The sequence below is a fragment of the Oratosquilla oratoria genome, chromosome 15 (assembly GCF_046742065.1).
Source record: "Oratosquilla oratoria isolate Oo_2021 chromosome 15, ASM4674206v1, whole genome shotgun sequence".
NCBI lineage: Eukaryota > Metazoa > Arthropoda > Malacostraca > Stomatopoda > Squillidae > Oratosquilla > Oratosquilla oratoria.
Genome location: NC_134791.1, coordinates 30,597,072 through 30,617,258, shown reverse-complemented (window position 1 = coordinate 30,617,258; position 20,187 = coordinate 30,597,072). Strand labels below are relative to the sequence as shown.

The window sequence follows — 20,187 nt, the reverse complement described above, 5'->3', positions numbered from 1 at the left end:
GACCTACAATCTTTGGTTGACCAGCTCCCTGAGCCTTTTATTCTAATGGGTGACTTTAACGCCAAGCATCCTCTATGGGGTGAATCAAGGTGTGACCCCTGGGACAATATAATTGAAGAATTTATTAATAGTAACGATGTCATTTTGATGAATGACTGTTCCAAAACTAGGTTTGATGTCTTTCACAACTCAAGTTCTGCTATAGACCTAACTATTTGTTCAGCATCCTTAAGATTAGACTGCAGTTGGTCAATAGATGAAGAATTACATGGTAGCGACCACTGGCCTATCCATATCAAATATTTAAAGAACACTCCCTCCTGTTGCTTACCTAAATGGAAGACAGGAGAGGCTAATTGGGAATTATTAGGAGATCCACAGAGATTAATTATAAGACTGATTTTGGTAGTAACTCTGATGCATATGACTACCTGGTAGACATGATACTCTCTGGTGCTTTCTCTTCCATTCCTAGGACAGCTGGTAAACCTCAACGCCCAGTAGTCCCCTGGTGGAGCGATGAATGTGCTATAAGCAGAAAGATTACAAGAACTTGCTATAAGAGATATCGGAGATACCCTTGTTTAGTCAATAAGATAACGTACAGAAGAGCTCGAGCAAAGCAGAAGAAAATCTTCAAGAAAGCAAGGAGGGAATCCTTCATTAAATATATTAGCGAATTGAAATATGACTCTTCCCCTACCTTAGTATGGAATAGGATTCGAAAATTACAAGGAAAGTTTACTCCATCTCCCTTACCCATTCTGAAGATAAATGACTGTTTTATATCAGATACAAGAGAAGTAGCAGAGGCTTTTGGAAGACATTATGCTGATATTTCAAGCCCACTACATTATTCAGATGATTTCAGAAGAATTAGAGCCAAGACCACGATTATTCCTCCTACCAATACGAACTCGGAGGCATATAATCTTCTTTTCACCTTGGATGAAATGGATCATGCTTTATCTCTATCCTCCCCAACCTCTCCTGGAGAGGATGACATTCTTTATTCCATGGTTGGTCACTTATCCATATCGTCGAAGAAATTCCTTTTAAATGTGCTGAACAAATTTTGGTCTTCTGGATCTTCTCCTAAATCTTGGAAGACTTCAATCATCATACATACATACATACATATACCAAGGCTTTTTCCCCCTTCCAAGGGAGGTAGCCAAAAAGGAATCATAGGAATCTTAAAGGCAAGAAAAGACCCTCATGACCCACAAAGTTACAGACCTATTGCTCTCACAAGCTGCATTTGTAAGATCTATGAAAGAATGGTTAATACACGTTTAGTTTGGTTTTTGGAATCTAAAAATCTGCTATCTAACAGACAGTTTGGATTTAGAAGAAATAAGTGCACTCTGGACCCCTTACTTTTTATCACTCGTGAGATTCAGAATGCCTTCGCAATTGAGAACTCTAGCATTGGTGTGTTTTTTGACTTGAAAAATGCCTACGATACTACCTGGCGGGGAGACATTCTGAAGCAAGTTGCAGAGTGGGGTATCGGGGGTAATATGTTCAATTGTTTAAAGGACTTCTTATCTGACCGTTATCTAAAAGTCCGAGTGGGCTCTTCTTTCTCTTGTGCATATCTTCAAGAGGAAGGGATTCCCCAAGGAAGTGTTCAGAGTCCTACACTCTTCAGCATAGCCATTAATAGTTTATTAGAACAAGTTCCCACAGGAGTTCATGGATTGGCTTATGCTGATGACTTCGCTATTGTGTGCAGCAAATCGACAACATTAGAAACGGGCCAAAAGATTCAAGAGGTTATTAACTTAGCAACAACATGGGCTAATTGCAGGGGCTTCAGATTCTCTGCTGAAAAAACCAAAGCCATAAGGTTTTCCAGACTAAGACGCAAGGAAGAAATACCAACACTATTCTTAGAGGGTGTCATATTACCGTATGAAGATGAAGTAAAATACTTGGGTCTGGTATTGGATAAAAGGTTGACATTCACAAATCACATAAACGAGGTTGTATACACTGTCAAACAGCGACTTAATATACTAAAAGTAGTGTCTCGTTTCAACTGGGGAGCAGATCGTGTAACTTTAATAAGGCTTTACCAAACATTGTGCCTTAGCAAAATGGATTACGGATGTCAAATTTATGGATCGGCATGCAAAAGATGTATATCTCGGGTCTTGACATCCAAACAGAATCCAAACTTCAAATTTGTAAAGCAGCCAGTAGACAGAGCTCCAAGGAAAAGTACTCTGCCAAAACCTTTAGAAGTGAGATGTGAAGTTGGGACAGAGAAGGTAGGACTTGTTCCTAACACAATTGCTGAGATCACGCCTCCCAAATTCCCTCCTTGGAACCGATGCCCCACTGAAATATGTCCTCATAAAAAGAAGAAAAATAGAACTGCTGTAGAGCTAAAAAGTGAATTTTTAGAACATTTATCAGTACATGCTGATGCAATTTTTATTTATACAGATGGATCAAAATCCCAAGACGGTGTTGGTTGTGCTGTTGTAACTGATAGCACAGTTTTAAAGAGAAAGTTGCCTGATTTTAGCTCTGTTTTTACTGCTGAACTGCTGGCAGTCAGCAACGCCCTGAAGTTTGTTTTTAATTCTGTTCCGTGTGGTAGGAACGTTGTTATTTTTACGGATTCCATGAGCGTTCTATCCTCTGTAAATAATTTGTTGCCTCATAATTTTTTAGTGCAAGAAATACAGGAATGGCTGATTCTCATAAACAACAGAAAGAAGATAAAAGTAAACTTGTGCTGGGTGCCGTCCCATGTGGGTGTCACAGGAAATGAAAAGGCCGATGCTGCAGCCAAAGCCGCCACTAGGCTCACCCATATAGCAGACCGAAAAGTCCCACATATGGACTTGAAACAAGTGATCCATTGTTATACAATGAAGAAGTGGCAAGAGCAATGGACAAGGCTGGACGGCAGTTATAAATTAAAAGAAATTCATCCCTTAGTGAACCCTTGGAAGTGTCCTCCTTTGGACAGAAGGTCAAGCATTGTCTTGACAAGACTGAGAATTGGCCATTCCTACATTACACATAAATTTTTAATGGCAAGTGGAGCAGAAAGGCTGGCCCCCCCAATGTCCCACTTGCCAAGTAGTTTTGACAATAAGACACATTTTAGTTCAGTGCCTTGCATTCTCTAATAAGCGCAGGGCAAATTTATTAACAGATTTATCTTTTAAAGAAATTTTAGGGGAGGAAGCTTGTGTGAAGAACGTTTTAAAGTTTTTAAAAGACAAATTTATTTTATGAAATTTAAAATTGTGTGTGAATGCTTGTGAGTGTGTGTTGTTGAAGTGTGTTCATGAATGTCTATTGTTTTAATTGTTTTACTTGAATTTGATTTTTATTTTATCTTTTAAACTAAAAGATAAATATGCGCTGAATGGCCTACCGGCTCCGGCGCTTGGCCTTCGAGCCAAAAACTCCATAAATCAAATCAAACCAGAGGCTGTTGCCAGTTTCCTGGAGTGCACAGATCTTATGCAAGAGGGACCAGGGGCAGTGGATTGATTGATTGATCATAGGGAATATGTACTTGGCCACCCCTTCCTGATAAGGTGGAAAGGGAGTTTGGCATATTGATTTTTATTATAATTGCTTGGTTGCTTTATTTAATTTTGTATGTTCATTGGAAACAATGATGGGAACCTGCATGTGGTGTTCCTGCAAGATGGACAGCAAAACTGCATCTGTATGGAAAACTGTATTTTTTCACATTTGGTCTTCTTAATTTACTCCCATGACCCAGGGCAGTGGACAGGATGCAGGGATGACCCGTCATCCAAGAGGTGCCAAGATAAGAGGGAGGGAAGAGGGTGGAGGGGAGTGGAACATGTAGGGGATGGAATGGATGGGAGTGGTTTCTATGCCTTTTTCTTTTTGGCTACCCCCCATGTAAGGGGGAAAAAACCCTTTAGTATATGTATGACCTTTTAAAGCCCTCCCATCTTTAATCAGGTGATCTCTTCTTTCAGTACAATCTATTCCCTTTAGTGACCTGAATACTGAATTTCTCTTCTATCTTTCAAATTTGGCAGACCCAGTAGTTTATTTGCCAGTATGGGGACCAGTTTGGTTGTTGCCCTTTTTATTCTCTCGATCTTGCTTATATCCTTCACTCTGTGTGAAAGAGGTAATATGATTACAGTGTGTGTGTTTGTCTGTGTGTGAACATCAACTTTATTTCTTACACCTTTTAATATATGGAGAGCTGACATCCGGTGACTGCTCCCCTTCTACCACTTTCAGCCAGTGACAAAAAAAGCCCCATACTAATACAACACAGATAACAAACCAAACTTTCATTCCAGAGGGATCTGTAGGAAGGCCTAAGGACTGTTACCAGCCATTGGGTCTGCAGGTCATCCACATAGTGAAACTTGAGGCAACAAATATCATTATATATTTGTTTATTTTTCAGAGGAAAAGCAGTGCACTGTATTCAGCAGTGGAGATACATGGTCCAGGAAATTGAAGAGAGTTGTTAATAGGGTCGAATTAGAACCAGATACGGAAATTCGTCTAGTAAGGAAGAATTGTATAAGGTTAGTTTAATAAATACTGTACTATTGATATAGGTATAAGGTTAGTTTGGCAAGTACTGACATTCTAAGACAGTGTACTTGTATGCAATTTTTTTCTTATGTTGATTGTCTTTCAATAAAAGTGGAATCTTAACTCTTATGTACACAATGTATTACATTTGTTTATGATTTTATGATAATGAGGAACAGAGAGAGGAAAGGGTGGTGGGTGGGAGTGGGTGCCTTTTGACTGGGTTACCTCCTTTATAAGAGAAAAACCCATTGGTATTAGATAGATTTTTCATTTAAGTTAATTTCTATTTTTGAGGGGATGATTCTCTCTATTATTATCTTTATAGAGAAGTAAAAAAAAATTTTCTCATGTCTTTTCTTTTCTTTCTTCCTCCTCCATGGTGATCTTTATTGAGAAGTACAAAAAAAATTTATCAGGCCAATTGATTCTTTGATTGATCTACAAGAAGAATTTTCCCTTGTTTCAGAATTGTTGCAGATGAAGAAGTTGTAAAAGTATACCACACGCTGGAAAATAGTCGTGAATACCATGCTGAAGAGCCTCAGTATGTGGAAATGTCTGTAGAACATGCACCTGCTGTTGAGATGTTGCTGCATTCATACCCAGACTACTTATCCATTGAAGAACTACCTTTAGATAATGAGGAGGACAAGGTATTGTTTAAATACAGTTCCATTTGACTTGATTTTGTAGTTTTCTCATTTCAGCAGATCATCTTTCAACAATGGTATGTACACATATAACCTTCACACATGTGCATGCACATACACACACATTAATGACTCTGGAATAAAGAAGAGAAAGAGATGACTTGTTGACCATCTACAGATTTATGAGAGGTGCAGAAGTCCTTGATAGAGATGATTTACTATATTGGGATAAGAGGAAACAAGAGGACATGGAAAGAAATTCAAAAAGAACAGTTATAGAAGAGACATAAAAAAACAGCTTTCCCCACAGAGTGGTGGATGTATGGAACAGTGTGACAAAAAAAAATACAAGAATTTAAGAGCATATTCAATATGATGAGATACCAAGACGGATCACCATGAGTGTGGCTCCCCTTCCCGAAAGATACAACTTGGTGAATACACAGACACACTAATAGACAAAATATATGATATAATAAGTTGTTCACTCAAAGGAGGAAAAATACCAGAAGACTGGAAAAATGCCAATATTGTATCAATTTATAAAGGAGGAAATAAGGAAGCCCCAACAAATTACAGACCGGTTTCCCATACAAGCACAGTAGCCAAAATTTGTGAAAAAGTAATAAAAAGTAGGTGGATAAAACATCTGGAGGAGAACAATATACTAAAACCTAGACAATTCAGATTTAGACAGGGAAGATCATTTGCCACCAATTTGATCTGTTTTTACTCAAGACTACTAGATATAATACAGGAAAGGGACCGATGGGCTGATTGTTCTTTCCGAGATCTACAAAAAGCTTTTGACAAAGTCCCACACAAAAAACTATAAAGAAAACTGGAAACCATAGGAAAGATACAAGGTAAACTACTGAAATGGATGGACATTATGAATGGGAAGAAGTTATTAGTGGAGTTCCATAAGGATCAGTATTGGCTCCAATAATATTTGCTTCTTATGTGAATGACATGGATGAGGGTGTGGAATGTTACATGAACTTCGCAGATGATGCAAAACTATTAAAGAAAGTGAGTACTGAAACAGACTGTGACTCGCTACAGAGTCAGAAGTGGAAAGTGGATTTCAACATTAAAATATGTAGTATAATGGAATTTGGAGAAAAAAAAAAAAGGATAGGACAATTTACATACATACATATACCAAGGCTTTTTCCCCCTTACAAGGGAGGTAGCCAAAAAGAAAAAGGCATAAAATCATTCCCACCCATTCCATCCCTGAAATACACTCCACTCCCCTCCACCCTCCCTCTTATCTTAGCACCTCCTGGATGATGGGTCATCCCTGCACCTTGTCCACTGCCCTGGGTCAGAAGCAGTGTTGCAAGACACAGCACATCCACAGCAAGGCCACTTCACTAAATAGGTGACCCCCCCTCCGTCCCCCCATGCAGAAAAGAAGATGGGAAGAAATCCCTTCGGGCTGTGTCAAATTTTCCTCACACATACTACCTCACCCCCATCCCCCCACCCATTTCACCTCATGCATCGCAACATCATCCATATACAACCATTCTCCATTCACCCCTGTCTTCTGTCCTCTCCTGTCCTTCCTCAACAGACATTCCCCTCTTCCCCAAAGCCCCCTTCATCCCATCCATCCACCTCATCCTAGGACGTCCCCTCATGTTCACTCAATCCACATCTGCCTTCCATACCTATTTTACTAGTCTTTCTTCACTCGTTCTTTCCATGTGTCCAAACCATCCTAATGCTCTTTCATCAACCCTATCTCCCAACTCTCTTTCCACCCCTGTTCTCCTCCTCACCTCCTCATTTCTCACTCTATCTAGCCTAGTAACCCCCATCATACTTCTCAGACACCTCATCTCAAACACATTCAAAATCCTCTCTTCCTCTCTTATGTTCAATGTTTCTTCCCCATACAGTGCTGTTGGCACAATCACTCCTTCATACAGTCTCCTCTTAGCATCCATTCCCAAATGTCTATTCCTCATTACACTTTTTAATCCACCAAGGCATTTACTCGCTTCTCTCAATCTACATTCTACCTCCACCTCCACTCCACCTTTTCCTGCCACATTTGCACCCAAGTATCTAAAACTATCCACTTCCTCCAGTCACTCTCCCTTAATGCTCACTTCCAGTCTGCTGCCACTTACACCCCTTGTTTTTACCCACATTTATCTTCAGCTTTCTTCTATCACACACTCTCCCAAACTCTGTCACCAACTTCCTCAATCCCTCCTCCAATCCTGCCACAAGCGCAGTGTCGTCCGCAAACAACAGCTGGCTCACCTCCCACTTTTCTCCATTTTCTTTAACCATCTCCAATCCCTGACCCACCACCCTTGCATTTACCTCTCGCACCACCCCATCCATGTGCAAATTGAACAGCCAGGGCGCCATAACGCATCCTTGACAAAGTCCCACTTTTACCTCGAACCACTCACTCTCTCTATTTCTAATCCTGACACATGCTTTACTACTCTTGTAAAAACTCTTGACATCTCCTAGAAGCTTTTCTCCTATCCTGTATATCCGCAAAACCTCCCACAGTGCCCTCCTGTCTACCCTGTCATAAGCCTTTTCCAGATCCATAAAAGCCCAAAAAACATCCTTCCCCTTTCCTATAGCTTTCTCACATATCTGTCTTACCACAAAAATCTGATCTACACAACCTCTACCCATCCTAAATCCACACTGTTCCTCACCAATTACTCCTTCTGTTCCTCTCCTAATCCTCTCAATCAAGATCCTCCCATAAGCCTTCCCAACTACACTTAACAAGCTAATCCCTCTGAAACTACTACATTCACACTTGTCCCGAATTTAGTTGGTGAAAAGGAAGTAAAGAAAGTGGGATCTGAAAAAGACCCAGGAATAATCATCATAAAGGATATGTCCTCTGACAAACAAATAAACAAAATTATCAATGAAACCTATAATCTGCTAAGATCAATAAAAGTGACTTATACTTACTTGGATGAAGTGATGGTAAAGAAAACACTAGTCACACTGATAAGGCCAAAATTGGAGTACACAGCAACACTGGTCACCCAGTACTAAAAGAAACATAGAAAATTGAGAGAATCCAGAGAGCAACTATGAAGATAGCTTTAACACTATCAAAAGTGTTATATGAAGACAGATTGTAAAAACTAGAATTACCGACTCTGGAACAAAGGAGAGAAAGAGGTGACTTGTTGACTATCTACAGAATTATGAGAGGTATAGAAGTTCTTGATAGAGAAGACTTACTAAATTGGGATGAGAGAAACACGAGGACATGGAAGAAGCTCAAAAAGGACAGTTATAGAAGAGACCTGAAAAAGAACAGCTTTCCCCACAGAGTGGTGGATGTATGGAACATACTAGACAAAACAATAGTGTGTGCAAAAACAATACACGAATTTAAGAGCAAATTTGATATGGTGAGATAGAGACAGGACACCATGAGTGTAGTTCTCCTTCCCATAAGATACAACTAGGTAAATACACATGCACAAATACACACAATAGTGTGTGCAAACACCATACAAGAATGTTGCGAGATGTAGAGACGGGTCACTACGAACATCTCCACTACCCGTATAATACAACTAGGTAAATACATTGATTTGGCCATATATGAGCTCAGTTCAATATAGCAGAGAAATTGCCTTGAGATATTAGTTGCTTGTATTGTTTTAAAGTAGGAGGAAGAATTATATGAGCATTGATGGAAATGAAGTAAGGGCAAAAGAAAAAAGTCATCCCAATGATAAACAGAATAAGAACTGATATCAGTTGGTAACATTAAGAGTTCTGTCACTGATGTTGTGGAGGATAAATTACATAGAGTAAGAGGCAAAAGTCAGGAAGCACATAGCTATTGCTAAAGTCATTATCTTTGCTCTCTGTGCTTAGGCTGGTAGGGCAGGTAACAACAATTGTTGGCCATTAGAGAGAGAAATGGTTTAGGTTAAAGACTGGGTGGGAGTGGTTTTTATACCTTTTTCTTTTGGCTACTTCCCATGTAAGGGGGGAAAAGCCTTTGGTATATGTATGTACCTTCAGTAAATTTATAGGTGTTTCCAGTATAGTGTTTATGATAGAGTTTGCATCAGAGTGAGTTAATTTATTTCATATTAATTTTATTTTTTTCAGATGACTGTTGCTGTTGGGTTGTGGGAAAAAGGAATCATATCATCTAGATATCCACCTCCAGTTATTTAAAAAAAAAACCTTTCATGTAACTTGAAGAAAAATTTGTATTTGCTTGTTCAATTATCTTTTTACTATATATGTAAAAAAGAGAGAAACAGGCAGATGGTTAAGCAATTATGAAAATTTGATTTTTTTACATATTAATAAAAGATTGTCCAATGATTCAATGTTTTATTTAAAAAACTTTATAATTATTTATTTGATTATAAGTACATTCTGTAAGGCACTGCAAGTTTACGATACAGGGGAATTTTTATGAACAATTTAGTTGGAAATGGCATCTTCAATCAAATTTTTTTTTTTGTCATAATAACAAGCTTTGTGGTAGGAGTTATAATGCCTGATTTTCATTATGTCTTCCTACTTCTGTATAAATCCTTCACAAAACCTGTACATGGGATGACAGTATAAACACTAGGTGTTCTACAAAATCTTGCACTGAACCCTTCTTGTATAAATAATCAATTATGCATGGTGTCCAAAAGGATTTTTGGAAGACTTCTGGACAATACGTTTATGGGGGAGAGGGGTGGAATGTTTGATCATCATCTGGTGGAAGAGAGATTTAAGAGTGGATGAAGAAGAGAGGAAGTGGTGAATGGAGGTGGAAGAGGAAGAAGAATTAATGCTAGGCAACAGTAAGAGGTATGGAATGTAGTGGGAATAGAGGAAGAACAGATACATTTCAAGAAGTACTTAAGTATGCAAAGACTGCGAGATGAGGAAGATGAGTGGGAATGGGGAAGGGCAGTAAATTGTAGAATGGTGGAATGAAAAGGTGAGGGGGTGGAGGAAGGGAAGAATGGAAGCGAGGACTGGTTGCAAAGGAACCATGGAAGCATGTGAAAGATACAGAGGGAAGTGAAGCACAGATAGGACCAAGAGAAGGGAAAATGCAATGTGGGGTAGGTGTTAGAATATTTCAAAGACTAAAAAGGTATTTTGGAAAGAAGTAAAAAAAGAAGAGTATGTAAGGTGGAGTAGATTTGTCAGGGAATTCTTACATTGATATAGATTTAAAAAGGAAGCAGAGGGCAGGAGACAAGGATGACCTTCATCCACAAGGAGCTAAGATGAGAGGGAGGCAAGGGTTGGGGTGTATCTTTGACATGGCTACTTCCCTTGTGACAGGGAAAAAGTATTTGCAATATAGATTTTATTGAATATAATACCATTGATAAAAGTTAAAAACTTTTACATTAACAGATTTTGGCTGATATCTGTTAGAGAATCCCTTCTTCAAGTATATGAAGTTTACTGATTGTTTTGCACAGTAAGTGGAAATACTGCAGACCTAGACTTAGTGAATATGATGGAGGAGAAGGCTAGGCATCAACACCATTGGGTGAGATTTGTACCAGGAAAACTCATGACTTATGGCACCTGGAAGACTATAAATGGGAAGCATGAATATAAAATATATGACGAGTAATGCCTCCTAACCATTTTCAGCACCTTGGGTCCATCAAGTACAGAACTTATGGACACAATTTTTATGAGAAAATGTCCATCAGGCTAGGCCAACCAGTTAAGAACAGGCACTTTTTCACTTTTCATTTGTACGGGTCATCACCGTCTAGAGTAGTATACGAACTTGAACATGTACAGAAGTAAGCCTCCCCACGTGTCCTTGTCACATTGAACATGGCGGACACTGTGACAGCACCGGCTCTGAGCTGAATTGAACTCCTGTTGTGTCAGCCCCATATCACCTACAACCAAACAGACCATTTAATTAGTATGCAATTATTGGGGCCTTCTACAATTATGTAGTAGGAAAACTATTTTGACTGAATTATGATATTTACCAATGCATAGATGAGAGGAAGGGTGGGAGGGGTGTGGAGTGTATTTAGGGATGAAATGGGTGGGAGTGTTTTTATGCCTTTCCCTTTTTGGCTACCTCCCTTGGAAGGGGGAAAAAGCCTTGGTATATGTATGTATGTACCAATGCATAGGCTGTGTCACCTACAAATTAGGTTCTTAAAGTGGCTTAAAAAGGGGTTTCTGATGAACGTAATGGATTGACTTGTCCTCAAAGATATATAGTAGTTCTATCCATCTATATATCAAGGCATTTTTCCCCCTTACCAGGGAGGTAGCCAAAGTCAAAAGGAATAAAATCACCCCCACCCATTTAATCCCCACCTATCCCACTCCCATCCACCACCCTTTCCTCCCTCTCATCTTAGCTCCTCCTGGATGATGGGTCATCCCTGTATCACACCCACTGCCCTGGGTCAGAGGCAATGCAGCAAGACAGCTCATCCACAGCAAGGCCACTTCATTTAATCAGCAACCCCCCTCCATGAAAATTGCCCTGAAATCCAAAATATCTATGGTCCCTTAAATTGTGGGTTGAGTGTGCAGTAACTCATAGGTATTACGAAAGTATCATGAAGCATTTTATATTCTCAACCATCACAATGCAAAGCATATTGTGATGCTTAAGAATATAAAATACTCCATAATATTTTCCTAACATGTATTAGTTACTGCACACTCAACACACAATTGGGACCTTAGTTAGATTGCTGTGTCTTGCTGCATTGCTTCTGAACCAGGACAGTGGGCAAGAGACAGGGACGACCCTTCACCCACAGGAAGCTAAGAAGAAAAGGTGGTGGATGAGAGTGGAATATTTGGGAGTGAGTACATGCCTTTCGACTTGGCTACCTCCCTTATTAGGGGAGAAAATACCCTGGTATATAGATAGATCTTGATCTCATACTGAACCCTATCTTTTATGCATTAACCCCTTGGCATAAGCTCAATACTAGTAATTGCAGTGACTTACCAACAAAGGTGAAAAGATCCTCCTCACAGAGTTGCGAGATTAAGAAAGTCTTGAGTTCACGCTGTCCAACTGGAGTGTCACAGAAGAGTTGACGAAAGTTGTCATGATTGAACTGGAAGCAGTCGACCAGACACTAGGCACCACAACCAAACCCAGAAGTGGCACAACAATTAAAAAAAAGAAAAGTGTTTGTTAGTAGTGCCGTTTTGTTAAACTGACAGCAATGCAATCAGATACCAAAAATATCTAAAAAGACATCAGTGAACGGGCTAATCAAAGCTGACTTGAACCACTTCACTGTAAATGGCACCTTGCCCATGTAAATGAGGAATCATGCTGGTAGCAATTACAAAAGGAAACCGTGTTGGGTAAATGGTTCTGAAACCACTAATAGGTTACAGATATTTAAATAAAGCATATGAAACAGAATTTAAATACTGTAGAAAATAAATTTAGAGGAATGTCTGTTGAGCAAGGAAGAGAGAACAAAGGAGATAGAGGTCAGTGGAGAATGGCTGTGTATAGATGATACTGTGATGCAAGGGAGTAGGTAGGGGATGGGGGTGTAAGGAGTGGCTATAAATGAACAATATTTTAACCCATCCTAGAGGGATTTCTCTCCATCTTCTCTTTTTCTGCATGAGGGGACAGAGAGGGGGGTTCTGTTTTGCTACATTGCTTCTGACCCAGGGCAGTGAGTCAGAAGATAAGATGAGAGGGAAGAAAGGGTGGTGGATGGGAGTGGATATTTGCCTTTTGACTTGGTTACCTCCTTTGTATGGGGGAAAAAGCCCTTCGTATATAGATAGACATAAGAAAGTGAAATACAACTTAAAATAAGCTTCAGGTTGAACTCTTTTTTTTAATAACATTGATAATGTTGAAGTTACCATATATTTTATCTTAATGAAAGCAAAGTGGGATAAGTGTCTAGATATCAATACTGTAACACACACACACACATATATATATATATATATATATATATACACATATATATTATATGTCTATTACATTTCATCTCTTGTTGTAGTGGTATATGATAATGATGATGATAGAATATTTTTTCTTTATATGGAAGAAGAAAAAATCTGAAAGGTATGTAATTAATATATAATCAAGTTTTAGTTTATATGTGTATGTGTGTAGGCATATATATAAATATATATATCAGTGGCGGCGCCAGGGGGGGGCTTTAGCCCCCCCAACTGAAATGAGCAAATTGAAAATTTAAAACACTCATTGAAATAATTTTATTAAGTGGAATTTTTAATTGCCAGGGCTAAAGATTTGTCAGCCATCAGTGCTAGCCCTTCTGAAATGAGGATAATATATGTGTATTATCATATTACTATTAGCCCCCAAAAAATTTGCTCAGCCCCCCAAAAAAATTTGCTCAGCCCCCCCTTAGCCTCCCTAACTAAAAATTCCTGGCGCCGCTGCTGATATATATATATATATTCTTTAAGGCATATTGAATTGTATGCAACAGCAAATTGAGCTCTGATGAGTTTCCAATGAAGATTTCCAAGTCTTCTAAAGATCTCCCTAGCATGGAGAGGTAAAGAAAAAAACTAAGTTGCCGATGGAAGCAATCCAATGGGTGGAACAGGATGCAAAACGTTTCGCTAATCACAGTTAGCATTTTCAATTGTCACAAGAACAGAGAAATGCGTGATTATAAAGTCAGAAAGGAAACACTGGGAAAGATCACAAATATGATGACCGTTACTCGGATCTAAAACTGGGAAAGGACACGTTTGATACTGGGGAAGTATCCGTGGGGGGGGGGGAAGTATCCGTGGGGGGGGAACTGTGACCACTGGGAAAGGACACTCCAGGTGACCGTTACTGTGGCCTGAGCGTCCGACGCGGCCAGAGTGACTGCTCATGAGAGAGCAGATTTGTGTCGTAGCTGGAGCGTCTGATTTGTTAGATTCTGAACGGTTTGAGGCTGGGAAAGATGGTGGGGGCTTCCTGCTGGGTATTCAGTGTAGGCTGGCTAAGATGGATCTGGTGATTGGGATCCATCTTAGTGGATAATATCATAATTTTAGACCGAGAAAGTGACAAGCGCCGCCTTGCCCTCCTTGAGGCCATGCACATCAAATACAGCCAGCCTACATTGAATACCCAGCAGGAAGCCCCAACCATCCTTCCCAGCCTCAAACCGTTCAGAAACTGCCAAATCAGACGCCACAGCTACGACACAAATCAGCTCTCTCATGAACAGTCACTCCGGCCGCGACGGACGCTCAGGCCACAGTAACGGTTATCTGCAGTGTCCTTTCCCAGTGGTCACTGTTCCCCCTCCCACGGATACTTCCCCAGTATCAAAGTGTCCTTTCCCAATTTTAGATCAGAGTAATGGTCAACCTTTTTGTGACCTTTCCCAGTGTTTACTTTCTGACTTTATAATCACGCTCTCTGTGCTTGTTACAATTGAAAATGCTAACTGTGAGTAACGAAACGTATTGTATCCTGTTCCACCCATATAGTTGGCTTAGTTTTTTCATTATCTCTCCATGCTAGAGAGATCTTCAGAAGACTTGAAAATCTTCATCGGAAACTCATCAGAGCTCAATTTGCTGTTCCATACAATTCAATATGCATTAAAGAAAATATCTTGCCGCGTTACTCCAATATATATATATATATATATATATATATATATATATATATACATATCTATGTATATATATATATACATATATATATATATATGTATATATATATATATGTATGTATATATATATATATATATATATATATATATATACATACATACATATACAAGAATTTAAGAATAAACTTGATGCTGAAAGATACAAAAGCAGGTCACTATGAGCATAGCTCTCTTCCCGTAAAATACAACTAAGTAAATATTTTCAATTTACTAGGATCAATGAAAGTGACCTTTGACTACTTGGGTGAAGAAATGGTAAAGAAAATATTAGTTATATTTATAAGACCAAGATTGGAGTACGCTGCTCACTATGGACACCCATAAATATAAAGAAATTAGAAAGAATTCAAAGGGCAACGACAAAAATGGCACCAACACTCTCCAAACTGATATACGAACAAAGATTGTCCAAACTCGAACTACCAACCCTGGAACTAAGAAGAGAAAGAGGTCTACTAACCATTTACAGAATTATGGAAGTCCTCGATAGAGATGATTTATTAAAGTGGGATTAAAGAAACCAAGAGGGCATGAAAGGCAACTAAAAGGATATTTATAGAAGATATCTGAAAAATAATAGTCTCCCACACGAGAGTGGTGGATAACTGGAATAAATTGGATGAGAAAACAGTGAGTGCAAAAACTATACAAGAATTTAAGAACAAACTTGATGCTGAAAGATACAAAGACGGGTCACTACAAGCATATAGCTCTCTTCCTGTAAAATACAACTAGGTAAATACACACACATACATATATATATATATATATATATATATATATATATATTATATATACTTCTTTTTTCTCAACACATACACCATAGAGTTTTACCAGGTTTTGTTTGAAGCATTTGGCGGGGTTGACATAGGACGTGTTGTAGACATCAATGGCTCTCGCGTTCTGTCAAAAATAAAACATGCACGAAAATTAAACTTCTGCTAGCACAAGTCAGGAGCTTCCTAATTCAGATCCTTCATGCAAATGCTTGTCATCAAAACGTCACTGGACACCATACCGTGTACAACAATGTATGTAGGACTGTTCATAAATTCTAAATTCTGAATAAGAATTGAGGTTCCTATTGAAAACGGCAAAATAATGTTATTCTAGATTCACAAAATCTCTATTGTAATACAACCGAGTGGATAAAATATCAAAACAACTACGGCATTTGATAGTCCCTAACAATCTGTTATTCAGTAAATTACACAAACATGACATCACAGGTCAAATATTGGCTAACAAAGAAAAAACAACGGATTGTAATTAATGGAAATTCATCCGACTGGTATGATGTATTTAGGGGTGTTCCCCATGGATCTGTACTTGCTATAGTTCTCATTTCGATTTATGCAAATTATATGGATTGGTCTAGTATGTAGAATATCAAAATTTGCGGATGACACAAAAATTGCTAGAGAAATCAGTAATGCAGAGGGTAGGGATCAACTACACTTTGGCTTAGAATGTTTAGTTATTGGGGCAAAAAATGGCAAATGGAATTCAACATTGTAAATTTTTGCATAAAAGCAACAAAAACAACAGTAATGATCATTTAATGAACGGTAATTAGCTTCGGAAATCAGACCAAGACAGAGACATAGGTGTCATAGTATCTAAATATTTAAAACTGACACTCCAGTGCACAAAAAAAAACAGCAAATTGGATTTATTGGAAGAACATTTGAACACGAGACTGAAAAATTAATAATAACTATATCGTTCTCTTGTAAGACCTCATCTTGAATACTGTTTAGTTTTGGTCCTCGTATCTTATGAAAGGCAGAAACGTAAAAAACCCTATGAAGTGTGTCTATGTGCACTTAATTTATCTAGCTTATCCAAACATAGAAACCAGGGTGATTTAATTGAAGTCTAATGTTCCATGGCTTCGTTCATATGAACATAGATGATTGTTTTATTGTGGGCCGTAGTGATGTCACAAGAAATAATGGTTAGGAAATATTCTATAAGAGATCAAACTGCAGTTATTCTTTTTTTACCGTATTATAATTTTGGAACAAACTACCTGTTAATGTTGGTTAAGATACAAATGACACTTGAAAATATTGCCTGAATAAATATGAGGAGTTCCGACCTAATCTAAATTATTTTTTAGCATCGTGGGTTCATACACTAAAAATAACTAGTTCTTAATTGTTTCCACTGTTTACAACCCCACTTTCAATTCGTAAGCAGCCTCGTAAGGACCAATAAATCTTCAGTTATTTGCGGACAGAACTTCGAAACCCATCTGTTACAATGTTGTGATGTGATAAATAACTATTTGTCCCATCTTACTGAGAAGCATGCCACTATTTCGACCTTCTTCAAGATATGCCAAATGACATTCAGTTTATTTTGTGCTAGCAAACCAAAGAAAAATATTTTTGTTTTTGCTAAAACATTCGATGAAATATGAAGCCTTTACCGATTTCAAGATTCCCTAACCCCGCCTCATTTGCTGGGACTCCTAATTAGCGTACCGCAAAGTTGACATCACAGTTACCACACTCTATCGGCAGTTGGGCAATTATCAAGACGCGAGCAAACTCATTGTGAAAAGAGTATCGGCGACATGCGACCCATTTCCAAAGGTTTTATTGTTAGTGGACGATTTCCCTGGTGCCAAGATCGACATTCAACGTCGTGACGATTATTCCAACATTCAATTGAAGCGTTGGCGAGGATTAAAAACTAATGGAAACAAGGCCGAATTTGTGGAAAGGTAAGTGTATTTTCCACGGCATCATGTGGCGTGTATGGTCTTTTCTCTAGCATGCCTAGGCTTTGTTTCAAGTTAGCTTCTGCATGTATCGCATTACCCAGTCATTGCAGTGTCTTTCAAGGTCGTACTTTATCAATGCTTATTTTAATTAAAATGGTTACATGCCGCAGTCTACAGAGGCCTGCTTATGGCATGCCATGCAATGCATATTGCATAGACTACAGCAAATTCAAATTTTATTTATTTGATTAAGCATGTTAGGCCAGGGGAGTCATTCATTTGCCGAGGGGATTTAAAAAAAATTGTTTCAAAATAAGCATGGCCCGACATGTAGTCTTGTGTGTTTGTGTGTTTGTGTGTACTGATTTATTTATTTATTTATCTGATCTTTTAATCTTTCGGGGCAGTTGCACACACAACATAGGCTACAACAGTCGACAGTGGTAAATGTTACTCAAACAAGGTCAACAACTACTTGCAGAGAAGAACTCTGTCAACTTAATTGTCATAGTGAATATTGTCAGTGGTCCTAGGCCTAACCTACCAATACTATACAAGCCTAAGCCTCTGAGACTCTAGCTGACAATGAATGAATAAACCATATTTGAATTGGAATTAGACGACATTGTACTGCATCAGTGTTTGATGGAGTAGCCTACTCTGGGCTTGAGAAGGCAAAAATTAAATGTGGGTAGTTATCAGTAGGCCCAGATACCACGTTCTCGGTGGTAAAATCCTCCCACACGCTCGAACCCATTACTGACATTTTCAAATTTCAAATGTGGTTCGGGAAAACAGTTTCCTGTGTTCGTATGGAATTTCCCCGCGCAAAAGCATATGACGTCATAGCAATGTTTGTTTTTATTTTTAGGAACTGTGCGGATCGCTATTGGATTATTCATAAACATCTAGAACCGTGTAGACACATCTGTATCACAAATGTTTGATAAAGAGAAATACGTTAACTGTGTAAAAAATTGCCACTTATTACAAAGTGAAGAGAATTGTATATGGAATTACAATATATATAGTAAGGACAAATGTACGTTGTTATTACTGTCATAATCATAAAACTTACCCGTATTACATTTTGGAGTAGCGTGGCGCCATCGGTTGTTTTGTTTTGGTTCAGTTGCCGGTTGGCTTTTTCTTTGGAGGAGAATTTGCCCCATCTTCCCACTGAAGCTGTGACTGTTGCAGATGAATACTTTTCTCGAATACCTGAAGTTTTTGTACCGAAATCACTCCTCTCTTTGTGCTGCACATTGGGGATGACGTTAATTTCACCATGGGAGAAAAATCTCTTGTCATTTTTGAACGAATGCATGATATTTCTGGCCCCGTTTTGTGCATGGTATTGAGGTTGGGAGTGTGGTGGTGCTCGGAGCTGAGGTTCCTGTGGGTTCAGCCGGGGGAGATGGAAAGTGGCAGCCATAAGGTAAGCTGGGAGGCTGGCGAAGACGAGGATGGTGACAACCCAAGACGACGATGGTTTGGTCGAGACGGCCATTTTCTGTGGACCAATAATTGAGTGTTGAAGGATCAGTGGTCATTTGCAGCTTTAGAGCGAAAACAGATATGTATTTATTGATTCGTATATACATATATACACACAAATGAATAAAATAATATTAGTCAGAATAAAATACGCAATAGACGGTCGTGCTGCACTAAGAGCTCAAGTACAGGAGCCATGCGGTCTTGGAGCACAGCTCTCGGAAGACCGCATCAGCACTGTTGAAGTCGCTGACGCAGGCTTCAGCTACACGTGTCTAAAATCGCAAGCTTGTCTCTCTTGTCTATGGTGACTTAGGCTCGCTTCATACTTATCGACTTCTCTCCGTGCGGTTTTGCACGTGTTCGTAGTCGTGACTAGTGAAAGCGTCCATGAATACCCATGGTCATTTGAAAAAACGACATTGTGTCGTGGATGGCGCACGGCGAAAAGTCGTTACGTGTGAAACGAGCCTTAATTGTCCCATAAATACGCACATGGGTAAGTTTCGCGGCTACAGGAACGTGAGGAATGGACGTAACCTTCTCATGTGAACGCGGGTGTGGAGTATTCCAAGTTGCCTTAGCGTACATAAAAACATAAGAATGAAGGAGACTGTAAGAGACCATAAGACCTACACTAGGCAGTTCCATGGCCATTACCACCTCTCATCCATATCCATAAAGTTATCTAATCTTCTCTTAAGACGACCAATAGTTTCAGCGCTCACTACATGGTTACTAAGTCTGTTCCATTCATACCCTGGGTGTTGTCTAGCGACGCCGACATTTCATTACCCTCGAAGTTGAAACTACTTTAATAGAAACTTTAATCCTTTAGCCAATTACGATAATGGGCAATTACTCGCCCATGTACAAAATGACGTCATCACTACTCTGGATAGTTCAATGAGGGGAGTACAGGAGTTTTGTTTGAATATTTTGATCAAGAGTGGCTGTGGCCATTAGTCCTAATATAAGTATTTTAATTTACATATTACAAATACTGGTAGCAAGAGAAAAAAAAACATAAAACGAGAAGAATGTGGAAGAACAACAAAGAAAAATTATG

At 38.9% G+C, this 20,187-nt stretch overlaps 2 protein-coding genes across 2 annotated transcripts in view; one reads left to right on the top strand and one right to left on the bottom strand.

Annotated features, from left to right (window-relative positions):
• The window catches only part of NO66 (Bifunctional lysine-specific demethylase and histidyl-hydroxylase NO66), a 40,074-nt gene extending 30,505 nt beyond the window's left edge, over positions 1-9,569 (top strand). Inside the window, exons 11-13 of the mRNA XM_076198729.1 lie at positions 4,430-4,553; positions 5,033-5,219; positions 9,348-9,569. Coding sequence (XP_076054844.1) covers positions 4,430-4,553; positions 5,033-5,219; positions 9,348-9,416 — 380 coding nt within the window. The 3' untranslated portion in view covers positions 9,417-9,569. The remainder of the gene's footprint in view (positions 1-4,429; positions 4,554-5,032; positions 5,220-9,347) is intronic.
• The window catches only part of LOC143033380 (uncharacterized), a 14,909-nt gene continuing 4,286 nt past the window's right edge, over positions 9,565-20,187 (bottom strand). Inside the window, exons 2-5 of the mRNA XM_076198730.1 lie at positions 18,700-19,134; positions 15,725-15,793; positions 12,205-12,337; positions 9,565-11,119 (exon numbers count right to left, since the gene is read on the bottom strand). Of these exons, the coding sequence (XP_076054845.1) occupies positions 10,977-11,119; positions 12,205-12,337; positions 15,725-15,793; positions 18,700-19,134 (780 nt within the window). The 3' untranslated portion in view covers positions 9,565-10,976. The remainder of the gene's footprint in view (positions 11,120-12,204; positions 12,338-15,724; positions 15,794-18,699; positions 19,135-20,187) is intronic.